Raw genomic sequence first — 17,128 nt, 5'->3', positions numbered from 1 at the left:
GTTGCGGCGATGACGCCACAGATGCACCTCCCAGCCTCACGGACGGCGCCGAAGTGGCAGAGGCGGAGGTAGGGAGAGTCGGCTCAGGCGCTTGCGTACTCGAGGCCTCGCCCGCGGCGGCGGCGGGCCCTGGCCCCGCCCCTGGGCGCGAGGAACGCAACGCGCGTGCGCCTCGGCGTCGGCGCCAGTTATTTCTGTCCCGCCCCCCGGCCGCGACTCTTTCTGCGAGCGGGCGCGCGGGTGAGCAGTTGTGTTCGTGGCGCGATACGCGGGTCTCCGTGGGCGCTGAGGAGAAAGCGCGGGCGTCGGCGGCGGGAGGCGAGTAGGCAGCAGGCGGCCGGGCCTCAGCAGCGTCCCGCGCGCAGCGGGCGGCGGCCCAGGCGGCTCTTGGCGGCGTTCGGCCTCGCGGCAGCGGCGGCCCAACCGTTGGCGGTGAGCGCTTGTGCGCCTGCGCGGTGGGTCCCGCATCCCTCCTCTCCCCTGGGCGCCCCCGGCGGCGTGTGAATGGCGGCCTCGGCGGCGGCGGCCTCGGCGGCGGCGGCGGCGGCCGCCTCGGGCAGCCCGGGCCCGGGCGAGGGCTCGGCGGGCAGCGAAAAGCGCGCTGCCGCCTCTTCTGCCGCGGCCTCGGCTTCGGCCACTGCTTCGGCGTCGTCGCCCGCTGGGGGTGGCGGCGAGGCGTTGGAGTTGCTGGAGCACTGCGGCGTGTGCCGGGAGCGTCTGCGGCCCGAGAGAGAGCCGCGCTTGCTACCTTGCCTGCACTCGGCCTGCAGCGCTTGCCTCGGGCCCGCGGCGCCCGCCTCCGCCAACAGCTCGGGGGATGGCGGTACTGCGGGTGACGGTGCCGGTGAGTATGGTGAGGCCTGGGGCGACCCCTCCCCCACATCCCGCAGCGTTTGCTTCCGACTCGGCTCGGGAATGGGGGGGGGTACGTTCGCGGTGTGGCGATGGTAGGGGGTCGCCTGGACAAGGGAGGATGGGAACCGGACGGTGCCTGGGATTGGGTGCGGGCGATGGTGTTTGGACCAAGCGGTAATTTGGAGCGTCTGTTCCAACTATGAAAGAGGAGTGTGGTTTTTGCTCTTTGTGGGGAGGGTTTTGGCCTGGCGTAGGTTGAATGTTTGGGCCGCCTGGGGGATGGGAATACAGCCTGGATGTGAATGTGCAGTGGTTTCTTATGCTCTTGGCAGTGGTGGACTGTCCTGTGTGCAAGCAGCAGTGCTTCTCCAAAGACATTGTGGAGAATTACTTCATGCGTGACAGTGGCAGTAAGGCTGCCACCGACTCCCAGGATGCAAATCAGGTATGTCCTGCCCCAGCAACACCTAGGAGGTCTTGGGCCACGGGGAGGGGGCACCAGCTCGGAAACATGGTCCCAACTCCAAGCTTTATTTTCCCTGTACTAGAAGGTTCAGGGTATGCTGTTGAAGCTAGGTAAAAGCACTGCTTCAGCTCATGTTGTTGTTTCTTGGGTTGCATATGCAGACCAGTCTGGTTGTTCTGTCATGTCTGACTCTCTCTTTGTCCAGCAGTGCTGCACTAGCTGTGAGGATAATGCCCCAGCCACCAGCTACTGTGTGGAGTGTTCTGAGCCGCTGTGTGAGACTTGTGTGGAGGCACACCAGCGAGTGAAGTACACCAAGGACCACACTGTGCGCTCCACTGGTATGCAAGGTGGAGAGGTTGGCGTAGGGTGCCCTCCCACATGAGCTGTCATGTGCTTACGAAGCTTGTAGCTGGTGGATGGGTCTCAGGGAGCTGCTTTAAGGGATGCTACGTGAAGGGCTAGAGGGGAACTCAAAAACTGGGAGGCTGGGACTGTGGTGTACTGTCTCTTGCAGGTTTAGGTGGGGGGAGTGCACAGAGGATCTCAGTGTGCCACAAGGAGGTGTACAGAGGGTTCAAGGAAGTTACCAGGGAAGCTCCCAGCAGGGAGTGGTGGAGGGACTGGTATGTGCAGATGGGGAAAAGAGTCTGGGGAAGGGTGTGAAGTGCTTTCAGGACTTGGAGTTCCGTATCACTGGGCTTAAAGGTCTTAGGGGCTTATGAGGCCACAGTGTTTTTATAAGCTTTGAAGGCCTTTACACCATCACTGACACTCTTGGAAGTGTTCTAATTTTCTGTTGTAGGTGTCTTATGGAAGCACAGGAAGATACTGTCAGGTTTTTCTGTGAATGTGCTGGCACTGGTATGGAAGGAGGCTTGGGGGCCATATGAGTCTTACCAGGTCTTTGGTCCTGAACTTCGTACGAGTGCCTTTTAATAGTTAACACTGTCTCTTCCATCCTGGAGGACTGTATTGGCTGGAGGATGAGTATGAAGTGGTGGTTGTGGTGCATGAGGAGCCTGAAGGGAAGGGCAGAAGTCTGTAGGTGTCCTGGGTTGCAGGCAGAGGTCAAAGTGAGTAGGGAGCAATATTGGAGGAGGCAGGGTCTGGCAGATCTCTCTGTGTCATAGGTTTTAGGCTGGGTTGGTGTAGCTAGGACAGGATTGGGGAGGAAGGTGGAATGGATGTTCACTAGCAGCTTTTTACTGGTGACAGGTTAGGGGGGATGTCAGTGTGATGTGTTGGTCTTTGGGTGGTATGGCTCTGAGCAGCAGGACCCTCCACCCAGAGAGGGGGCTTGACACCTTTCCAAGGGTTCTAGTCTGACATCTCATTTCTCTTAGTCTGAGAAGGCTTCTCAGGGGCTCCTTTGGGCCTGTGGGTTGTAAGAGGTCTGTGGCCTTCTCTTACCAGAGAAGAGAGAGGTCTCCAGGCCTGGCTTCTGAGGAAACTGTGCCTGAATGGTGTCTCTAGGCCCTGATTTGCTTTCTGTCTGTGACAGAAAGCAAATATTCTGCGTGCTGGGATGACACAGTAGCCAGAATCCCCTCCCCTGCTGGACAGAACCTGCTGTGAGTGGAGGAGAAAGGGAATCTATGGGAGGGGTTCAGAGGTGGAGTAGCTCTCTTGAGTGTCCACCTGGAGAAGGTGCCAGTAGAGGGGAGTAGCAGGGGGGAGGTCTTTCCTGCCAGATGCCATCATCCTTACACTTTGTTGTCACTGCCAGAAACTGAAAGGAGGGGGGCATCTCTTGGTTAGGTATGGGGGTTTGGGGAGCAAGGATCTGCGCTTGCAGGTTTATGCTTTTCCTTGGCCGCTGCCACTGGGTCCTCTGGGTTTTCCCAACAGACAGCCCAGGGTTGTAGGACAGGCAGGAAGTGAGGCCCCAAGCTCTGTCCGCTCCCTGAGTTGGAGGTGGCTGAGGATGCGCTCCAGCCTCATGGTCCTGTCTCCCAGGGCCTGCCAAGTCAAGGGATGGTGAGCGAACAGTGTACTGCAACGTGCACAAGCACGAGCCCCTCGTGCTGTTCTGTGAGAGCTGTGACACCCTCACTTGCCGGGACTGCCAGCTCAATGCCCACAAGGACCACCAGTGAGTCCTAAGGCAGGGTAGGTAGGTGGGTGGGTGCTCCCCGTCCTGTGCCTAGTGCCTAGACCCACCACTGTCTGCCCTCAGATACCAGTTCCTGGAGGATGCAGTGAGGAACCAGCGCAAGCTGTTGGCTTCACTGGTGAAACGCCTTGGGGATAAACATGCAACTTTGCAGAAGAACACCAAGGAGGTTCGCAGCTCGTAAGTACAGATGCTTGGTTGTTGTGGGGGGTGTCTTGGCTAACATCTTCCTGACCGAGCCTAACCTGGCCCACCTTGCTCCCAGGATCCGTCAAGTATCTGATGTACAGAAGCGTGTGCAGGTGGATGTTAAGATGGCCATCTTGCAGATCATGAAGGAACTGAACAAGCGGGGCCGTGTGCTGGTCAACGATGCCCAGGTACATTTCTATGTGGGAGGGAGGGTCTCTGGGCCCCATTTGCTGGCCACTGGCCCCATCTGTGGTGGAAGGATCCTGGTGACCACCTTTTACTGGCTTTCTTTGCCATCCTTACATGGGATGGGGTCCTCTTATTCCCTTTTCTCAGCTGAATTTCCTTCTCCACCTATAGAAGGTGACTGAGGGGCAGCAGGAGCGCCTGGAGCGACAGCACTGGACCATGACTAAGATCCAGAAGCACCAGGAACACATCCTGCGCTTTGCCTCATGGGCCCTGGAGAGTGACAATAACACAGCTTTGCTGCTCTCCAAGAAGCTGGTGTGTGCTGGTGGGCACCTGGGTAGTGGGTTCCAGGTAGGTGCCCTCCAGCACCCTGGAGCTTTACTCACTGCATATGCTGATGCACCACCTGCCCCAGATCTATTTCCAGCTGCACCGGGCCCTTAAGATGATAGTGGACCCTGTGGAGCCACATGGTGAGATGAAGTTCCAGTGGGATCTCAATGCTTGGACCAAGAGTGCAGAGGCCTTTGGTGGGTCCTCTTTTTTTTTTTTTTTTTTTTTTTCCAACCTGTTGTACTGTTCCACTACTGTGGTACTGTTCCTTAAGCTTATTTTACTTCCTTCTTGCAGGCAAGATCGTGGCAGAGCGTCCTGGCACCAACTCGACAGGTCCTACACCCATGGCCCCTCCGCGGGCCCCAGGGCCCTTGAGCAAGCAGGGCCCTGGCAGCAGCCAGGTGAGTGGGGGTGGGAGGGAAATGACCCTGTGGTGTGGAGAGGTTCAGGGTACCTTGGGACTCTTGCCCACCGATGACCACCTCCTTTGTCCACAGCCCATGGATGTGCAGGAAGGCTATGGCTTTGGGTCAGGTGAGTGGGTCTGCTTGCTAGGTGGGAGAGCTCCAGTGCCCTACTTTCATTCCAACCTTCTCTTCCTTGTCTGTCTTTTGAGCAGATGACCTTTATTCCATTGTGGAGCCTCATGTGTCAGGTGTGAAGCGGTGAGTGTGGGGGTCCGTAGGTGGAGTAGGTGGGCACAGGAATGGTTGTTAATGTCAACCTGCACCCTCAGGTCCCGCTCAGGTGAAGGTGAAGTGAGTGGCCTCATGCGCAAGGTACCACGGGTAAGCCTTGAGCGCTTGGATCTGGACCTTACAGCAGACAGCCAACCACCAGTTTTCAAGGTCTTCCCAGGCAGCACCACCGAGGATTACAACCTCATCGTCATTGAGCGTGGTGCGGCAGCTGCTGCTGCTGGGCAGCCTGGGACTGCACCCCCCGTGGCCCCTGGTGCCCCGCCCCTTCCCGGCATGGCCATCGTCAAGGTGAGCCTACCCCAAGTCACCTTTGCTGGGAGATGGATGACCGCTGCCCAGGCCTGCACATTGTTGAACACCCTCCACCTTGCAGGAGGAAGAGACAGAGGCTGCCATTGGAGCCCCACCTGCTGCCGCAGAGGGTCCTGAGACTAAGCCTGTGCTGATGGCCCTGGCAGAGGGCCCCAGTGCTGAGGGCCCCCGCATGGCCTCACCCAGCGGCAGCACCAGCTCAGGCCTAGAAGTGGTGGCTCCAGAGGGTACCTCAGCCCCAGCTGGTGGCCCAGGTGCCCTGGATGACAGTGCCACCATCTGCCGTGTCTGCCAGAAGCCAGGCGACCTGGTCATGTGCAACCAGTGCGAGTTCTGCTTCCACCTGGACTGCCACCTGCCTGCCCTGCAGGATGTGCCAGGGTGCGAGGCTCGTGTGGGGTCTGCATTGTGGAGGGTTGCCTTCTGTCCTGGTGCAGCACCTCATTCTCTCTTCTCTCCAGGGAGGAGTGGAGTTGTTCGCTCTGCCATGTGCTACCTGACTTGAAGGAGGAAGATGGCAGCCTGAGCCTGGATGGTGGCAACAGCACTGGTGTGGTGGCTAAACTCTCACCAGCTAACCAACAGGTGAGGGCAGGGACCTGCTCCTTTAGGGGTTGCGCAATGGCGTTCCCCCCGGCTGTGTTTGATGCCCCCTGTAATGTCCCTAGAAGTGTGAGCGTGTCTTGCTGGCCCTGTTTTGTCACGAGCCCTGCCGGCCCCTGCACCAGCTAGCTACTGACTCCACCTTCTCCTTGGTGAGTCTTGGGACTTGAGGTGTCGGGAGGGGTTGGAGGGGCTGCCTGGCCTCACCTTCAGGGTGTGGTCTCTGCCTACAGGATCAGCCTGGTGGCACCCTGGACCTGACCCTGATCCGTGCCCGCCTCCAGGAGAAGTTGTCACCTCCTTACAGCTCCCCCCAGGAGTTTGCCCAGGATGTGGGACGCATGTTCAAGCAGTTCAACAAGCTGACAGAGGTGAGCTGTGGAGAGTGTGGCTCGGGGGCATGGGGCAGGCAGGTGGGATGGAGAACTGGGAGCCACCCACTGCCATCTGCTCGGTGCAGGACAAGGCAGATGTACAGTCCATCATCGGCCTGCAGCGCTTCTTTGAGACTCGCATGAATGAAGCCTTTGGTGATACCAAGTTCTCTGCTGTGCTGGTGGAACCCCCACCGCTGAGCTTGCCTGGTGCAGGCCCAAGTGCCCAGGAGCTGTCCAGTGGCTCTGGTGATGGCCCCTGAGGCTGGGCCCCACCCTGGGCCAACCCACCTTGGCTCTGTCCTGTCACCCTCCCCTGCCTTCTCCCTCTGGTGGCTTGGCTCCCACTCCTTGGTGGCCCCATCCCCCATCCCCTCACAATATGGTTTTTACTTCTGTGGATTTAATAAAAACTTCATCAGTTCTTCAGGCTTTGGTTGGTGGGGGCAGTGGTCTTGGGGCCTGGTCTCTGCCTGCATCATTCCCTTACCAGGCCCTGGTTGGGTTGTGTAGGGGTGGGGGCACTTGTCCCCAGTTGTCTGGGCACCTGGGAAGTGCAGAAGGTCCCTCCTGGGTCTTCCCTGGTGAGGGGAGTGCTTTGGGTGGGTGGAAGGGTCACATGGTGCGCTTACTGTTCTATTGGATGTCCTGTGGGTGGGCAGATGGGATGAGGCCTCAGGTATGTGCTGCATCGTGGCCACTCTTCTCAAGTGCTTTCTGGACCTGAGTTAACCATTTTCCATAACTAGATAGGCCTCACACTGAGTTGGTTTGGCTGAGGCTCCCACTAGATCTAGTTGAGTTCAGCATATGGGCCTGGACCCTGGGGATCCTACCAGGGTATCTTGGCAGTCTACCATCTTTTGGGTTACAGTGTTGAGGCCCAGGCATTGGAGGCCTGGGAGGGTTACTAGAGGACAGCCCACAGCTGGTTTTAAGCTCTTAAACCCCAAACACACCAGGTGAGCTTGGCCTGTCCACCCAAGAAAATCCAGCCTCCCCTATCCCACACCCCAACTAATTTGGCACTTGTTTTCTTGCCACCCAGGCCAACTGCCTATTTGCTAAACCCCAGGGTATCCCCCACATCAGGCCTTTCACACAGGCCCAGGAGCTAGTGTTCAGTCTCTTTTATTACAGAAAGTACAGTGAAAATGCCGGGCATCACTGGCCCATGGGGTGCTCAGTCCCTCCGCAGGTTCTTGAGCCGCTCCTCCAGGTCTGCATCAGCATCGACCAGGGCAGAGGCTGCAGCTTCCGCTTTCTTCCCACCAGCAGCCACACTGAGTGAGCCTCCGGTGGAGGGAAGGTCTGCAGAAAAGGGGGGTGTTAGAACAACCCCTGTGGAAATGAGTAATACTGGTAGAGGGTTGGGCTTGTGTCTGGGCCATTAGGTTGGATAGCGTCCAAAATTAGAGCACTCACTTGACAGCTCATCTGTCAGGCTCAATCCCAGCTCATCTAGGACCTGAGACACAACAGCATCACTAGGGAAGAGAAAAGGAACTCTCAGGGCTGGGCACGTGTGAGGGCCAGGCATGCATCCCCACCCTCCATCCTGGTGTCCTCGAACCTCTCCTCTTCATCATCCTCATCACCCATGGCATCATCAATAGCATCGTTCATCATCTCCTCCTTCATGTCCATGATCTCAGCCTGGCGCTCAAACTCCATCATGATCTTCTGGATCTGGGGCAACTTCAGCTGGAAGTGGGGGGAGGGTGAGTCTGGTCCCTGAGGTTAGTAGGGTTAGGGAGAGGGATTGGGAGAGGCACACCTGTCTGTTCATGGTGCCCATGGCCTTGGTGACGCCCTTCATAGCTTGCGCCATTGAGTTGTTAGACTTGAGTGTCTGGATCTTGAGGGACACAGCCTGGATGTTGGCCCGCATCAACACAAACTTGCGCACGTACCTCCTTGTGCGCACCAGGTCCTTTGCCATGATGCGCACGGCATCCTGAGGGGTGGAGAAAAGTGGCAGGGAGTGGGCCATGGTCACTGTTCCATCCCACCCTCCTAAACGTTGCCCTCGTGACTACTGGTCACGAATCCACAGGTTCCTCTGGCCCATAAATGCTGGAAGCCAGGCTTACTTCTTAGGGGTCCTTTTCCTTCCACTGTCTAGAGCCACTCCCTTGACTTTTAACACCCATTCCTGAACTTCCAGTCGGCCTAAAGAATCTGCCTCTGCTACCTGACAGAGGCCCTCACCTCAAGTTCTTTATTCTAAGTCAAACCTATCCAAGCCCAGTTCTGATTTCCTTTCCAAACCTCTTCCTTACCTTTGCTCATCCTAGGAAATAGGACCACCTCAATTCAGCTGTTGAGGTCAAAACTGTCATCTGTCATACATAGTCTTGGCTCCCTACAGGCTCAGGCTGCATCCACCTCTTTTCTTGCTGGCCCCCAGGTCAAACTGTATCCCAGGTCAGGTCTCTCCTGCAGTAAACCTTCTGACTCAGCTCCCACTGTGGGCCCATGATTCTGAGTGGTCTGGCCCACATCACTCTGAGCTCACCTATCACCCTCCCTTATCTAACCTTTGATGTTCTGTCTGCTTGACACATTTGCTACCTCGATCTTCACAAGTTCTTTCTCTTTATTACTCAAGGGTTGGCTCTGATACCAACTCCTTGGAGGTAGCCTTTTTGAACCCCCAAACTAGGGAAGCTCTGCTTACCCTTTAATCCATTTTCCTCGAAGCACCTATTTGTCAGTGTCCTGTTTGTCCCATTTGCTGCACAGAGGTGCCTGACCAAGCAACATCTAGATCTGCGTCCCAGCCCACACCCAGCAGAGCTCACCATCTGGCCCTGCTTGGCCATCTTCTTGATGTCTGCAATAATTTTCTTCTCCTGGGTCTCCAGCTTCTGTCGCTCACGGTCCAGCTCTCGCATGGCACGGTTCAGGGCCCGCTGGTTCTGCCGCAGCAGCTCCTCTGGTGTCTTACGGCGCCCAAACAACAGGTCCATGGCGGCAGGAGCCTGCCAGTGGGCCTGGGGCAAGTGTGAATCAACTGTGGGGCTCAGAAAGAGGGCAAGAGCTGGGGTCATTGTGTGTACAGATGGGTAAGGTAGCAGGGGACCAGCAAAATGGAAAGGGGAGTGAATGGAAGGCAAGAGCGCAGCCTGCAACACTGGGGTAATCCCGAGGACACAAGTGGAGACAGCAAAATCTTAGAGTCATCTACAAGGTATTCACCCTGGCTCCTCTTCCTTCCTAGTGCCTGTTCAAGGCTGCAGCCTCCCTCTCCAGAACCCAGTAGGGGGTGAGGCCCTGGAGTCTTCGCCGTGGACGTACGTGTGTAGGTGCACTGGGGCATTTGGGATCCTGGCCGCCAAGGGCAGGGCAGTTGCAGGGGCCCCTGGCAGGGGAGGGAAGGATAGCTGGAGGCCCTGAGTGCCAAAAACAGAATGGGAACTGGGGCCCTGAGTATGAATGGCATCCGGATTGGGAAGACCCGTAATGCTGAGGAAACCTGGGGTCGGAGAATACGACTTTGTGGGGTGGTGGGGGAGAAGGGTGCGACACTGTACACCAAAGAGGGCATGATGGGCACTGGGGAGCAGTGTAGACCCAACACAGGTTTGGGGTCGTCGGGGACCCCTGCGCACCGAGGGCAAGGCGGCGTAGGAGACCCCGATGATGAGGCCAGGGTCTCAGGGAAGGGCGAGGCACTCGATACCCGTGCGAAGAGGCCTAAGTATGCTACCGCCCAGAGCCAGCCCAGGGCCCACCCAGGACCCACAGCTTGGCAGGGGCCACTCACCGGAGCTCGGACGGTGACCCGCTTCCGCTTCCGGGTCACGCTCCTCTTGCTCGGATCCCGAGAGCGCCCACCAACAGACAGCCCCTCGGTTCTGTCTCCTCTGCCGACGCCGTTTCCGGATTAAACGGCCTGACGTCACACGTCCCGCCAGCACCCGGAATGCTGGGAGGCGACAAGACCGCGCGTGCGCATGCTTTCGTTCACCGGCCGGTTCCCGGGAGCGTGCGCACGCACCAGCTTCAGTTTCTCTGGGGCAGGTCTAAGAGTGTCCCGTAGGTTTGAAGCCCTCCGGAGGAACCAAGCCGAGCTACGTCCTGGGTCTTATTCCCAGGGGGATTGGTGCGCCTTTAAGCGCTTTTTGTCGTGCCACGCCGGAAGCCCCACGTCAACCACTAGAGGGCCCAGCTCATCCTAGGAACCCTGACTTCTCCCTTACGTTTCTGGATCTCAGCATTAAGCAGGAGGGTTCTCCTCCGCTGGCTTACCCAAGGCAGAATGGGGCAGAGCTGGAGATGGTGCAGACTCTCCCCTATGCTGGTATGTCAGGCAGGAAGTCAGTAGTTACGACATCCTGCCTCTCCTTGGTCAAGAGTGAGATTCATCCCAAGCCCGAGGCTTGGGGCATGGTCCGCCCACTATACCCAGTGCTGCCTTAAGCACTGTGCAGCCTGCTGAGGGGGTGCCCCAAAGCCACCTGTGACCACACACCTCCCACCAGTGTTGCTGCAGGAGCCCTGGTGGACATCATCTGCCCCTCCCACCCCACAGAAGGAAGAGGCAGAGGCCATGCAGTAACATTCCCCTTTAATAGCCTGGTGGGACCTCCAGTGGTGGAGGAGTGGGGTGCCGGGTCCATGGCCACCCAGTCCTCTTGGCCACCCACCCCAGAGCCCAGAGTGGGGGACTGGATAGCACCCAGCGGGGGTGGGGGGCTAGACAAGCCAATTCATTTCCCATAGCTGAGTGGGTCGGGGGAGGCAGTGCCGACCTTAATCACATGGTGGTTAAAAAGAAAAATAAGTAGGAGCGGGTGGCAGGGAGGGGAGGCAAGGCCAGGGTATGGGATTCCCCCACCAGCCACCCCATGACCCCCACCTGTAGCCCCCAATAAATATTTGCAGGGGATGCCAGGGCTGGTGGCCCTGGCAGGGGGCGGGTGCACGCCAACCCTATTTCAGGCAGCGCTCGAAGTAGGTGGAGCCGATATAGCCACCCCGCATGGAGCGCTGCACATTCTGCTCAAACAGCCGCCGGTTGTTCTGAAGGACCTCGGCAGCTTCCTTGTTGAGTGGGTCTTCAGGGTTGGGCTCCTGTGGCCGGTATGAGTGGGGATTAACAGGCCCAAAGGGCAGAAGGCCAACATCCCATGGTACCACCCACCTACCTACCCACCCCTACTCACCAAGAAGAGATACTGCAGGCCATAAATTATGGAGTTTATCGTAAGGACTGGCTTCCAGTCCTCTCTGTGGGCAGAAAGTATCATGGTCAGGGGCTACTGAGTGGGTAGCCATCACAGGCCCTGCAGGGACTGGACAGGTCAGGCCCAGGGCACAGGACTGTGCAGATGTGAGAGGCTAGGGGTGGAGTGGGATGGTGGGTGGCATGGGCAGGATAGGCCAGGGAGAAAGCCAAGGTCAAGCCATGAGGAAGAAAATGTGGAGATGAAAAGACAAGGAACATAGACCACTGTGGGAGAAAAGGGACGGAGATTGGTGTAGTGCAAAGCCATGAGGGGTGGGGGGTAGGGGTTTGCAGGCAGGGCTGGAGAAAGCAGTGGAGGGCCAGAGCCCTCACCTGAGGATGTTGAGGCAGACGTTGCCCTCGAGGTCAATGTTGGGGTGATAGACCATCGTCTCACACTTCACCTTGGGGGGGTCATGCGGGTAACCCTGGCCCACCTGGCTCCAGCAAAAGAGAGGGAAGGTGGATAGGGATAGGTGCCATGGCAGTGCCTGGCTGGGGCCTCAACTGTTGCCTCCTCAGCCTAGGAGACACCCCTATCTACCTGGGACTCACCTTAAAACTGAATACAAACTTCCCACTCTTGTAGAAGCCCTGTGAGGGGAGAGAAGAGGAAGGTGTTATGGCCAGATCCTGCAGGGCCTGGGAGGTGAACCAGGTCTCCCAATTCAAGGTGCTGGATCCGTGCTTTAGAGTCCAGCTGAGTGTGCCCTCACCTCATCAGGACAGATAACCAGCTTGAAGTTGAGGAGATCGTCTGGATCTGAGAAGCTGATGTCACACGTCTTGGGCAGGTTTAGCTCGTTTATGTCTGGGTTTGCATAGCAGAGAAGAACAAAGGAAAAGGAGGAGGTGGTGGTGGGGGAGAGAGAGAAAGAGAGAGAGAGAGAGAAAGGAGTAGGGTGTACTCAGAGCAGATGCCAACAGAGCCCCTACGGGAGAGCCTCCTGGAGCCCTGGGGCACTGTTCCACATCCCCAGCCCTCTCCCTGCTCTTTCCGCTCCTTAGTCTCCTGACAGGCTCTTTTGGGTCCACAGCACACCCCAAACATGCATCTTCAACTGTGGCTGTGCCCTAGCTCTTAACCTAGAATAAACCCCACCTTCTCTGAATCCACAGTCTCAAGTCCCAAGCAGCCAATAGCTGGGTACACGCATCCCCGTTCCCAAATGCTCCCAGTCCCATGTGGCCCCGAAGAGCCTTTGACTACCTAAAACCCTAGCATCTTCAGACATGACCTGGACTTCTAGTGGGCACTGCTGGTCCCTCTCTGTCCACCCAAGGGAAGTACCTTGCCCCTCATACAATCATCCCTCAGTAATCCCCTGTTTCCACCATCCCTCTTCTCTTGCTTCTACTGTCATTCTAAACCCAAGTCCCCATCTGACACCCAGAGTTAGTCCCTAGACTCCTATCCTATGCCACTTTGTCTAAGATTCCTAACACCTCCAGCATGATAGTCTAAATTTAAGCCCAACCCTATCTCCAAACCCTGGCATTATCTCCCCCTCCTCCACCTGTCACCCCAAACCCCAAATTGACATGTGATCCCCAGAGCCACAAATCCCTGGCCCCCAAAACCTACTCCACCCCGTCTCTCTCATACCCAGTGGCCCAAATATAATACAGTAAATCTTGTCTCACTACCATTGTTAGTACCCCACTCCCATAATCCCCATTTCCTCTGCCTGTCTCCCTGGTCCCCAGTCCCGTACACCTGCCCTCCACCGCCTGACCCTCAGATTCCCAGTCTCTAATACCAGACGCCTGGCTTGCCAAATAGTCTAATGCTCCATCTTCCAGCCCCCAATCTCTGACCCACCCCCTGCTGGCTGCATTACCCCACTCCTGATCACCATCACCCCAACCCCCAGGCTCTGACCTCCGAACCCCCCATCCGCGGCCCACCGATCTCCGACATCTCTGACTCCCGGGGACCGCATTACCCCACTCCTGACTCCCACATCACCCTACCCCAGGCCTTGACCTCCGACCCCCACCCCCATTCTCCCGACCCCCTACCCTTCTGGATCCTCAGTTGCGCAGCCGACGCCTTCTTGCTGCTGCCCTTGGTGCCGCCCGCCGACTCCTCCTCCTTCTTCTGCTGCTTCAGCGAGAACAGCTTGATCATCCTGCCGCCGCCGCCGCCGCCGCCGCCGCCGCCGCGGGGCCCAGGATCCCGGCCGCCCGGCCCCCCGCCGCCTCCGCCACTCGGACCCGCCGCCGCGGCCTCCTCCGCTACTACTGCCGTCCGCCCGGCCCGCCGCGCCGCTCCGCGCCCACCGCGCGGCCCGCGTCGGCTCCCGTAGTCCGGCTTCGGCCAGGCCCGGCGCCTCGGGCTCGCTCGGCGGCGCTCGGGCCGACTCGGCTGTTCTCGGCCCCGCTTGGCTCCGCCCCTACCCGACCGCTCCCGCCTCCCCCTCACTGGCTCAGGTAGTCTCAGGCCCGGCTGCGGACGCAGACTCCTTGGGCCGGGCCGCTTGCCCGTTTACTCGTTCCCTCCGCAAGGGGAGTGCGTCTCGAGGTGGAAGGAGGAGGCGGCGACTGCGGTAGTGTACTAGAGGAGGCTCGGCTAGCGCGGCAAGCAGCGGCTTCGTGGCGGCGGTCCGCAGCGACCTCGGGCACCCCCGCCGCTTCGGATATTTTCGCCACCTGCCCTCTTCGGCTCTTCGCGCTTGGCCTGCGCTTTGCGCCTGCGCGGTCGCAGCGGCCCGGCGTTGCTCCGCTATGGGGCTTTGGGTTCAGGCTTCTTCGGCTGGGTTCGGGTGTTTCCGTTCGTGCCCGCCGTTCCGCGGTCACTTCCGGGAATGCTCGCGGGTCCAGGCAGGGGACGGTGCTACTGCCATCTTTAGTGGGGCTGATGCGGGCCATTTCGTTCGGAGTCCACCCGTGGAGACCGCGGCGGGGTTGGGTCAAACGGAGGTCAGACAGCTAGAGTGATCGCGGCGGGCCAGAATCTGGGCGAGGCCAGGAACGTTGTCCCTAGGCTACGGGGTCGAGCACTCTCGGTGTCCTATCGTAAGCCCAAACAACCCGTTCGCCGATGTTCTAGCTGAGGCAATTTGGCAAATAAAACATGTATTGTGCCAGAGAGTGGAAAACACTTTGGAGCTCACATGGGTGGACACTTAGGGCACGGGACAAGGGGCGTGGCCGCTCAGCGGAGACGCACTACTATCTTCCGCCATCTGTACGGCGCAGCGCGGGCGGGGCCAGCTTCCCCTCCAATCAAAACTCAGCGTGCTTCGGGTGCTGATGAAGTGGCGCGGGGCGGATCTGCTGCACCAGGCTGTCACCACAGAAACCTTCGGATTGGTGAGCGGCGCCGCTAGACCCCGCCACGTGCGGGCGTCCCGGGTTCTGCAGCTCAGCCCTTCCGCGTCCGAGCGCGGCTTCTGCCGCACCTCCCCTGAGGTCACTGAGGGGACGGACGTCACTCTTCGGGGCCCTGTGGGAGAAGCTATCCCGGCGGTCCAGTTGATCCAGGGCTGAGGTAGGGCAGGCGTGCTCTTCGCTCACTCTCGGCCGTCAGCAGCGGCCCAGATCGAGGTCATCACCTCGGTGGAGTCACCCTGACGACCACTCATCCCCAGCGCCTCCTCGCACCCGGACCGGGCATCCACCCCGATTCCCTACCCTCACCTCGGGGAGTCGTCTCCACCTCTTCGGATCCTGGGATCCTGGTCTGGCTTCCATCCTGGCCACAGCCTCTTCGGAGACCCTGCCTTGTGCGTGCAGTGGTACCCTTGGCATCTCTGGGCTCCATAGACTGTTCCCAGCCCGGTCTCTGCAACTGCTTCTTCACCTTTTGACCCTTTTCTCAATGACACCATCCCAGATGCCCCCCTAAGGCCTTCAGGTTTTCCCAGCCTCTTGCTCTCAGTGTCCAACTTTTGAGAGCTGAATGCTGAAGAGGTGCTGGGATGAGGATGGGGGCTTAGAAGACTCAAAACAGCTCAGGTTTGGGAATGACACGAACGCAGCCATCACAGAGTTCTCATGCTGCAGATAGGCCAATCTTGGGACACTTACCTCCCTTTTTTCTCTGTCCCTTTCTCTTCTTTCTTCTCAGCTGCTTTGCCCTTGGTGATTATGTTCGTGAAGGACATCTCCATATAAGGGTTGGTCACCACCCTGCTGTTTTCTGCCAAAAAGTCTCAGGGGTGGTTCCTGTGGCCCACTGGGTTCTCATGTCCCAAGTGTCCACTCTCAGTCCAGTTGCTGAGGCCCATCAACTGAGGGCCCTCCAGGGATGGGGTACTGGTTCCTTGAAGAGGTGATGCTGAACTAGGCAAAGTTGGACTTGTGTGATCTCTGACCTTGTAGTCTCTCCCTCCCCACCCACGCCGGCCAGTGGGGAAGACTCGACCATGTAACAAAATGCTGGAAGAAGAGGGCCATAGAGTCCAGGCCGTGGTGGAAGTGACGGCTGAACTGAGGCAGGGGGCTGGGTTAGAAGTGGTACAACTGTGTTTTCCTTGTCATTCTCATGGTCAGCTAAGTGGCAGAGGGGCATGAGTGGTTTGGATGATGAGGGTGCCTGTAGCCCCTGGGCCTGTAGCCTCTTAGGAGGCAGCACAGGGCTCAGCATGTGCAAAGGCCTTGAAGCTGTAAGCTGTGGCTGGTGTCTTGGAGGGACTGATCAGAATATGGGGATGGGGGGAGGGAGGTTGAGGAGTGCCATGGATGTGCACCTGGAGGTGTGAACATAGCTTCTGGGCCAGACTGGCATGTCTCTTTCCTCTGATGCCAGAGTCCCAGTCCTGTAGGGCTCCTGGTGAGGAAAGTGCAGCTGCTATCTGTCTGAGAAGCTTGGACATAAAAGCCGTGAAAGACTGTTCCTAGAACCCCCATCCCACCTGCCCAGAGTGGGGTTTAGGTCCCAAGCTCCATGAAGATCCCTTCTTTGGCATGTTTCTGATATCCAGGGCACCCCCTGGTGGGACAGGGTGCTATGTCAAGGGTCTGGGCAGTGGAATGGAAGGGGGAAAAAGGGTAAAAGAGGCAATGGCACAGGAAAAGGCTATGGTTTCAGAAACACCAGCTCTAAGTCTGCGGGACACTGAACCCGCACTGGCAGTGTCGGTCCACTTTCATGTAAACTGCTGCTGTGTATCCTGTAACTTGCTGAACATGCTCCTCATGGAGACCAGGGTGAGCCCTGAGGGGCTGTGCTCTGGGCCAGTGCGCAGGGAGACTGTGGTCCATGGGATGGGAACGATCACCAGAGGACTGGAGGAATGGCCTAGGGCCTGTAGCTGACTTCAGCTCTCAGATGGCTGGGGTCTGGTTGGAAGGGGTTCCCCCCATCTTCAGTACCTGATGGTGGTAAGCCGGTGGGAATTGAGGGAAGTCCTGAAATAACCTGGATTTCCAGATAAAACCTTCCAGCTTTTACACCTATAAGAAATGTCCTCGTATGTTTAAAGTTTTACAAACACCCATACCCAGGATGGCCCTGGTGTGATGGGCACATTTGCTACTTATGTATCCACCGATCTTGGCTGGCTTTGGAGAACTGGGCCACTTCTTGACAGGAAGTTGGCTTGGCCACCTGATGTGTGGGTCAAAGGCATCATGGGCAAATAGTACAGGGATCATGGTACAAGGGGGCACCCCACAGATGGGGGCAGGCACTGCTAGGAGCCAATTCTGCAGGGTGCTGTGGTTGCAGAGTGGTGGATGGGTGGGAGGGGCACAGAGGGACCTGTGCAGGTAGGAAGGCGCTGAGTGGGTGGATACCCGGAC

The 17,128-nt window shown here is 58.2% G+C and overlaps 3 protein-coding genes across 7 annotated transcripts; 1 reads left to right on the top strand and 2 right to left on the bottom strand.

Annotated features, from left to right (window-relative positions):
* The first annotated feature begins 241 nt into the window (after positions 1-241).
* Positions 242-6,571, top strand: TRIM28 (tripartite motif containing 28). 2 transcript variants are annotated; one of them, XM_073225281.1, is made up of 17 exons: positions 242-844; positions 1,188-1,300; positions 1,527-1,662; positions 3,281-3,416; positions 3,501-3,617; positions 3,703-3,817; positions 3,990-4,136; positions 4,237-4,351; positions 4,452-4,558; positions 4,655-4,691; positions 4,777-4,822; positions 4,894-5,146; positions 5,232-5,551; positions 5,632-5,755; positions 5,839-5,925; positions 6,007-6,144; positions 6,234-6,571. In XM_073225281.1, the coding sequence occupies exons 1-17, from the start codon at positions 505-507 to the stop codon at positions 6,408-6,410; spliced, it is 2,508 nt and encodes an 835-aa protein (XP_073081382.1). In that variant the 5' UTR covers positions 242-504; the 3' UTR covers positions 6,411-6,571. The 2 variants fall into 2 exon arrangements, with proteins under 2 accessions (XP_073081382.1, XP_073081383.1); XM_073225282.1 differs by having other exon boundaries at positions 243-844; positions 1,530-1,662.
* A 691-nt stretch (positions 6,572-7,262) lies between these two features.
* Positions 7,263-10,364, bottom strand: CHMP2A (charged multivesicular body protein 2A). Of its 4 annotated transcripts, XM_017678132.3 has the most exons (7): positions 9,917-10,362; positions 9,349-9,511; positions 8,952-9,163; positions 7,925-8,104; positions 7,721-7,851; positions 7,573-7,634; positions 7,263-7,458 (listed from the first exon to the last, which is right to left on the bottom strand). In XM_017678132.3, exons 2-7 carry the CDS (start codon positions 9,467-9,469, stop codon positions 7,331-7,333), a joined length of 834 nt encoding a protein of 277 aa, XP_017533621.1. In that variant the 5' UTR covers positions 9,470-9,511; positions 9,917-10,362; the 3' UTR covers positions 7,263-7,330. The 4 variants fall into 4 exon arrangements, with proteins under 4 accessions (XP_017533621.1, XP_017533624.1, XP_073081455.1 ...); XM_017678135.3 differs by lacking the exon at positions 9,349-9,511 and having other exon boundaries at positions 8,952-9,143; positions 9,917-10,364; XM_073225354.1 differs by lacking the exon at positions 9,349-9,511 and having other exon boundaries at positions 8,952-9,171; positions 9,917-10,361.
* A 339-nt stretch (positions 10,365-10,703) lies between these two features.
* Positions 10,704-14,479, bottom strand: UBE2M (ubiquitin conjugating enzyme E2 M). The gene is made up of 6 exons (XM_017678136.3): positions 13,403-14,479; positions 12,097-12,191; positions 11,936-11,974; positions 11,714-11,817; positions 11,319-11,382; positions 10,704-11,226 (listed from the first exon to the last, which is right to left on the bottom strand). Exons 1-6 carry the CDS (start codon positions 13,509-13,511, stop codon positions 11,086-11,088), a joined length of 552 nt encoding a protein of 183 aa, XP_017533625.1. The 5' UTR covers positions 13,512-14,479; the 3' UTR covers positions 10,704-11,085.
* Between the last annotated feature and the right edge of the window lie 2,649 nt (positions 14,480-17,128).

This window comes from Manis javanica, chromosome 17 (genome assembly GCF_040802235.1).
Source record: "Manis javanica isolate MJ-LG chromosome 17, MJ_LKY, whole genome shotgun sequence".
Classification (NCBI taxonomy): Eukaryota; Metazoa; Chordata; class Mammalia; order Pholidota; family Manidae; genus Manis; species Manis javanica.
Note: the sequence above shows the minus strand (reverse complement) of the source record. Positions and strands in the feature narration are given on the sequence as shown.